General features: G+C 40.6%; 1 protein-coding gene across 1 annotated transcript in view; it reads right to left on the reverse strand.

Moving 5' to 3' along the window:
* Positions 1–1,363: 1,363 nt before the first annotated feature.
* Positions 1,364–7,056, reverse strand: part of DRC9 (dynein regulatory complex subunit 9) — a 43,723-nt gene continuing 38,030 nt past the window's right edge. Inside the window, exons 9-11 of the mRNA XM_007447594.1 lie at positions 4,418–4,549; positions 3,276–3,377; positions 1,364–1,858 (exon numbers count right to left, since the gene is read on the reverse strand). Coding sequence (XP_007447656.1) covers positions 1,718–1,858; positions 3,276–3,377; positions 4,418–4,549 — 375 coding nt within the window. The 3' untranslated portion in view covers positions 1,364–1,717. The remainder of the gene's footprint in view (positions 1,859–3,275; positions 3,378–4,417; positions 4,550–7,056) is intronic.

The raw sequence follows: 7,056 nt of genomic DNA on the forward strand, positions 1-7,056 counted from the left end.
ATAGGAAGAACACTCTTTGACATAAATCACAGCAAGATCTTTTTTTGACCCACCTCCTAGAGTAATGGAAATAAAAACAAATAAACAAATGGGACCTAATGAAACTTAAAAGCTTTTGCACAGCAAAGGAAACTATAAACGAGAAGAAAAGACAACCCTCAGAATGGGAGAAAATATTTGCAAACAAATCAACAGACAAAGGATTAATCTCCAAAATGTATAAACAGCTCATGCAGCTCAATATTAAAAAAACAGGGGCTTCCCTGGTGGCGCAGTGGTTGAGAGTCCGCCTGCCGATGCAGGGGACACCAGTTCGTGCCCCGGTCCGGGAAGATCCCACATGCTGCGGAGTGGCTGGGCCCGTGAGCCATGGCCACTGATCCTGTGTGTCTGGAGCCTCTGCTCCGCAACAGAAGAGGCCACGACAGTGAGAGGCCCGCATACCGCAAAAAAAAAAAAAACAATCAAACAATGGGCAGAAGACCTAAATAGACATTTCTCCAAAGAAGATATACAGATTGCCAACAAACACATGAAAAGCTGCCCAACATCACTAATTATTAGAGAAACGCAAATCAAAACTACAGTGAGGTATCACCTCGCACCAGTTAGAATGGGCATGATCAGAAAATCTAAAAACAACAAATGCTGGAGAGGGTGTGGAGAAAAGGGAACCCTCTTGCACTGTTGGTGGGAATGTAAATCGATACAGCCACTATGGAGAACAGGATGGAGGCTCCTTAAAAAACTAAAAATAGAATTACCATATGACCCAGCAATCCCACTACTGGGCAAATACCCAGAGAAAACCATAATTCAAAAAGACACATGCACCCCAGTGTTCACTGCAGCACTACTTTCAATAGCCAGGACATGGAAGCAACCTAAATGCCCGTCGACAGACAAATGGATAAACAAGATGTGGTACATATATACAATGGAATATTATTCAGACATAAAAAGAAATGAAATTGGGTCATTTTTGGAGGCATGGATATACCTAGAGACTGTCATACAGAGTGAAGTCAGAAAGAGAAAAGCAAATATTGTATATTAACGCATATATGTGGAACCTAGAAAAATGGTACAGATGAACCGGTTTGCAGGGCAGAAATAGAGAAACAGATGTAGAGCACAAACGTATGGACACCAAGGGGAGAAAGTGGCAGGGGGTGGTGGTGTGATGAATTGGGAGGTTGGGATTGACATGTATACCCTAATATATATATAATAGATAAGTAATAAGAACCTGCTGTATCAAAAAATAAGTGAGATGCCAAAAGAAGTGTCATTTATGACACTCTTTGCTGCTAAGTGCCATTTTTCACTATAGGCAAGTTGAATAAAATCAGAATCAGAGACATTACAGGAATTACTGAAGTTTTAATGTATCACTATAACTAGGATTATGTCCTTTTTTTCTGGTGAGAAAGAGCGAGAGGAATCTTCACAAGACTCCTAGAAATATTTCTTCCCAGGAATTTTTTTTTCAAGTTATGAAGAAGCTCTGAATCCACAGTATAAAATCCTAATTTAGGGTTTGAAAACTAGTATAACAGTCAAGGTGGTCTCGTATAACTAGGCCTCACCTGGGAATGTCCAAATAAGAAACAACCTGTAGATGAGTTATCTGTGATGGTAAAAGATGTTTCTTACTCCCCTCAGGTCCTCCTTCCGACCTCCAAAACACCAGCAGAAAAGACAGAAGATAACTTGGTCACTTCTTGCCTCTCCACTTGTCCTTGTCTTTGCCTTTACCTTTACCTTTTGAATCCTTGCCATCAACGTTGTCCTTCTTGGGCATTTTGAAACCACCAATTTCCTTCCGCACCACAGTGCCTCGCCACCAGGCCTGGAGCTGCAAGAGGACAGGGAAGCAGGTACAATTTGTAGTATGCCTGACAAGCTGCATTCTTTCTACATAAGGGGATTGTTTCTTCATAAACTAACTTCTGTGAAGATGGTCTCTGAGACACAGAAGTGGCCAAGCATGCTATCCTTGAGCAATGCTTGCCTGTTGTGCAGGACCCAGAGCTTAAGTCCTGGACTCTAAAGTTTTCAAGGAGTAAAAATAAAGAAAAGGGATCTGATTAGGCCTATCTTTCCTTTACACTTAGAAACCTGAGTCCCTTGTACTGATGCACTTTATGAACTTCCAAGTTCCCCAAATCTAACAACCATTTGATCCAAAAGGGATGCTAGTTACCTGGACCACAGGCAAAAGCAAGCACTCAGTCAAAAATGTGCAGATAATCTAGTGATTTCAGTAGGTTTCCTGGTGCATTTCAATCTCTAATGATTAATGAAAGGATCAAAACTCCCCTTCAAAAAGGATTTAGTTAGCTCCCTTGAATATCTTAGTCATTAGACACAACTGTTCTAAATACAGTCTGGTCTACTTTCAAATCAGATTAAGCTCCAAAGACTGGGAGCAAATCCACTAATGAAAAGAAAACAAAAATGGTCTTCAGCTACCTCTTACAGTTTTGCTCTAAATCGAGGAATCCTGACAAATAGAAAACACCAGAGAAGCTCAATAAATACTTGCTAACTATACGTCTGACTCCTAATGGAAAGCTCAAGTTTTGGTTTAAATACCTGGTCCTGAATGTACTTCAAAGTTTACTGTCTTAATACACCCCCTAATATACATCCCAAACCACAGCTTGCACACTGTAGGGTCTCAGCAGATACTCCTCTTTCAGAGAGAAGAGCAATTGTCAAAACTACAGTTTTAGTCCGGCTGATGTTATTCTTGCTTGAAAATATTTCCCAGAATCTGACTTGCCAGTTTCATCATCACTAACATACACAAGTTCATGTAAAACTCTCTCTCTTTTTTTCTGAACTGCTACTTAATCACCTTCACCTTTTTGGAAAACATCTCTTTATCTGAACCTAGCAGATAGCCTGGACTGACTTATAAATAGGATTTTAAGTAGTAGTATATTAAAAAGAATTCCTTTAAGGCTGTTTTGGTTAGAAATAGTATTCGTAAGTTTGACCTCCAGGCACAAGTTCTAGGTTTTGCTTCCACTGCTAACCACCTCTTCCTTCCTGGATTAAAAATTGGGGGCATGTCCTTTTCTCTTAACTGTCTCCCTGCACCATAGACCATGCGCTGGCCAAGTCTGATTATCAAGCCATGGTTCTTCACAGATTTCCTGTTCCACGTGTGATAATAAATGAGAGATGCTCTGCATTCCTCAGTGTTTGGCCAGCTGCAGAATTGAAAAAGCCCCAAGATGCCAATTACCAAGGTGCCAGTTTTCTACCTTTATGCTGCTCTTTAATTCCAAGTGATCCTGTTCTATCTTCTTCCGGGTCTTCTCCTTTTCTATACGATCTTCAATGATGACTTGTTCATATTCCCTTATCTGCAAAAGTAGACATCAATCATATGTTACAGGACTTGCTCACTAAGCTGTGGCCCAGCCAGCCCAGGTTTTTTGTGGGTTTTTTTTTGTCTGCACCACATGACTTGTGGGATCTCAGTTTCCCAACCAGGGATTGAACCCCAGCCATGGCAGTGAAAGCCTGGAATTCTAACCACTAGGCCACCAGGGAACTCCCCAGCCCTGCATTTTTAACATAAAACTTTAAAATGAACCATGCCAGGACTTCCCTGGTGGCACAGTTGTTAAGAATCCACCTGCCAATGCAGGGGACACAGGTTCGAGCCCTGGTCAGGGAAGATCCCACATGCTGCAGAGCAACTAAGCCCGTGTGCCACAACTACTGAGCCTGCGCTCTAGAGCCTGTGCTCCGCAACAAGAGAAGCCACTGCAATGAGAAACCCGCGCACCACAATGAAGATTGGCCCCTGCTCGCCGCAACTAGAGAAAGCCCACACGCAGCAACGAAGACCAATGCAACAAAAAAATAATTAATTAATTAATTTAAAAAATTGCCCTCTTCTTTAAAAAAAAATGAAATGCTAACTTGATGTGTGACTAATGACATCAAAATAATTAATTTTAAAAAACTAATAGAAGGTATACCTACAAATAGCAGCCATATTTTAAAAGAGAAATTTGAGAAGTTCTACATTTATTCAATGATGAAACCATAATCAGAAGCTTTTTATAAATCATCATTTATAAATTATCTTCAGAGGTCATAAAGTATAAATAAAAACAGTATCTAGCTCAAGGAGTTTGGGGAGGGTTAAATAAGTTATATATGTAAAATACCAGAAAGGTGCCCGGGACAGATTAAGCAATATAAAGTGTCGGCTGCTGCTATTATTGTCCCCATCAATGAGGACATCATCATCATCATCAAGAAAGAATCCTAGTGGTTTACAGGCATACCACGTTGTGACCAAAAAGAGTTTCCCCCAGCTACTGTTGCTTAGCTACCACCCACTCTACTCCTCAGTGCTCTGCCTTACAGTATTAAGTCTCTGCTTCCTTACCGTCTTTGCAAGTTCTTGAAGGTGTGCTAAGTCACTGGCCTTAGCAGCTTTGAGAGCATTTAGTTCATTCTGTTTCATTTCTGTGTCCTTATCAAATTTCTCCATCCAGAACTCTAGCTTCTCCTCAAGTTTCTACTTGGAAAAAAACATTAAAATATGGCTCTACCAGACACAAAACAGTATATACTGTATGAAATCATTTATGTAAGGTAGAAGAAACAAGCACAACTTTTCTATAGTGATAGAAGTCAGAATAATGGTTACTTTTGGGGGGAGGGTTAGTTTATTGATTGGGAATGGGGCAGGAGGGAGACTTCTGGGATGCTGTAAATGTGCTCTATGTCTCTATCTGGATGGTGGTTACAGGGGTGCTTAGCCATATTCATCAAACTATATACTTAATATTTGTGTACTTTGTGTGTGTTATTATCAATTTTAAAACAGGTAGGGGGACTTCCCTGGTGGTCCAGTGGGTAAGACTCTACACTCCCAATGCAGGGGGCCTGGGTTTGATCCCTGGTCAAGGAACTAGATCCCACATGCATGCCGCAACTAAGAGTTTGCATGCTGCAACTAAGAGTCCACATGCTGCAACTAAGAAGTCCACATGCCACAACTAAAGAACCCACATGCTGCAACAAAGATCCCGCATGCCGCAAAATAAATAAATATTTAAATATTTTTTAAATAAAATAAAAAAATAAATAAAACGGGGGAAAAGGGCCTTCAAAGTGTCTGGATAAGAGAAGTTGCAGTGAAGAGGAAAGGAATAAAGGGTAGGTAGAAATTCTGAAGGATAGGAATGGCATCAGTCATCTCTTTGATTGCCAAGACTAAATAATAGTCGAGAAGTGTACAGTGTTTTCAAAATTCTAAAAGACAATAAATGTGAATCTAAGATTCTATTCCAAGCCAGCCTCACATTCAAATGTGAGGGTAAGAAAGAAATATACCTGGTCTTTCTGAAAGAGTTACTCAAGGATATACTTTACTTTTTAAAATATATTTATTTAAATAATTTATTTGGTTGCTCCAGGTCTTAGTTGCAGCTTGCGGGCTCTTTAGTTGAGGCTCGCCACCTGCTTAGTTGCAGCTCACTGGCTCCTTAGTTGTGGCATGTGAACTCTTAGTTGCAGCATGCATGTGGGATCTAGTTCCCTGACCAGGGATCAAACCTGGGCCCCCTGCATTGGGAGCAAGGAGTCTTATCCACTGCACCACCAGGGAAGTCCCTCAAGGATATACTTTAGCAAAATAAAATGAAAGAGATATGAATAAGAAATAGTAAAATGTATATTTAAGCTATATGTCATAAATTTTTAGTAATAAATCATAATCTGGAACTAAATCCCAAATTAGGCAGTATAGTCTAGTGGAAAGAGCACAGCCTCTGAAGGCAGATTGCCTAGGCTCAACTCCCAACTTTGGCACTCAAACAAGTTTACTCAGCTCTCCAAAGCCTCAGTTCTATCATCTGTAAAATAGAAATATATAATGAATGATTTCAACATGGGATGTAGGAGAGGAAGAGAAGAGGTAAGTAAAAGCTTTGCCTTAATAAAGGCAAGTAGATAGAGATATTGATTAGATTTAATAGAAAGAACAAACCTAAATGTTTAAGGGTTACCACTGCAAGAAAAGAATGTATGACAAACTCCTGAAGCATGTACCTCAAGAATGAGACATCAAGAGGAGCCTTTAGATGGTACGTAAACATGATATTTTAAAAAAATCAATCACAATCCATGATTCTGATTAACTTAGAGCCTGTCCGTTTGCTGCAATCATGTCTTTAACATCTTTCTAAATGTTAACGCTTTCGTTCTCTTTTAATCAAAAAAAAGAGAACAGGCTCCAGGCAGGCAAGAGGAGCTGGCTGAAATGTAATAACATCATCTGATATTTCTTGCACTTCTATTTACATTAATTTCTATTTACAGCAAATGATACTGGCTTTCCTTTTATAGCAATAATATTATCTTAACTGAAAATAAATTGATATCATTGTTTAGGTGAATAACTAACTAGAAGATAGTAGTAATACAGGTGGTATGCAGATATTACAAAACCAGGAAAGTGGTATGCAAATAACTGAAGTTTGCACTAGAAAGCTGGATTCAAGAAATAAAAATTCTATCAATTCCACTATTGGATGAGAATCTGCCTTCCAATGTAGGGGACACGGGTTCGATCCCTGGTTGGGGGACTTAGATCCCACATGCCGTGGGGCAAATAAACCTGCGCACCACAACTACTGAGCCCGCATACTCTGCAGCTCACGCGCCACAACTAGAGAAGCCCTCACGACACAACAAAGAAGAACCCACACGCCACAACAAAGACCCAGCACAGCCAAAAAAATAATAAATAAAATAAAATAATAATTAAAAAAAGGAGAGCAACAACTAGAAAGCTTGAAAAGCAGGAAACATAAAATAATATGGAAACAGGGCTTCCCTGGTGGCGCAGTGGTTGGGAGTCTGCCTGCCGATGCGGGGGACGCGGCTTCGTGCCCCGGTCCGGGAGGATCCCCCATGCTGCGGAGCGGCTAGGCCCGTGAGCCATGGACGCTGAGCCTGCGCGTCCGGAGCCTGTGCTCCGCAGCGGGGGAGGCCACAACAGTGAGAGGCCCGCATACT

This window comes from Lipotes vexillifer, unplaced genomic scaffold (genome assembly GCF_000442215.2).
Source record: "Lipotes vexillifer unplaced genomic scaffold, Lipotes_vexillifer_v1.1 scaffold823, whole genome shotgun sequence".
NCBI classification, from domain to species: domain Eukaryota; kingdom Metazoa; phylum Chordata; class Mammalia; order Artiodactyla; family Lipotidae; genus Lipotes; species Lipotes vexillifer.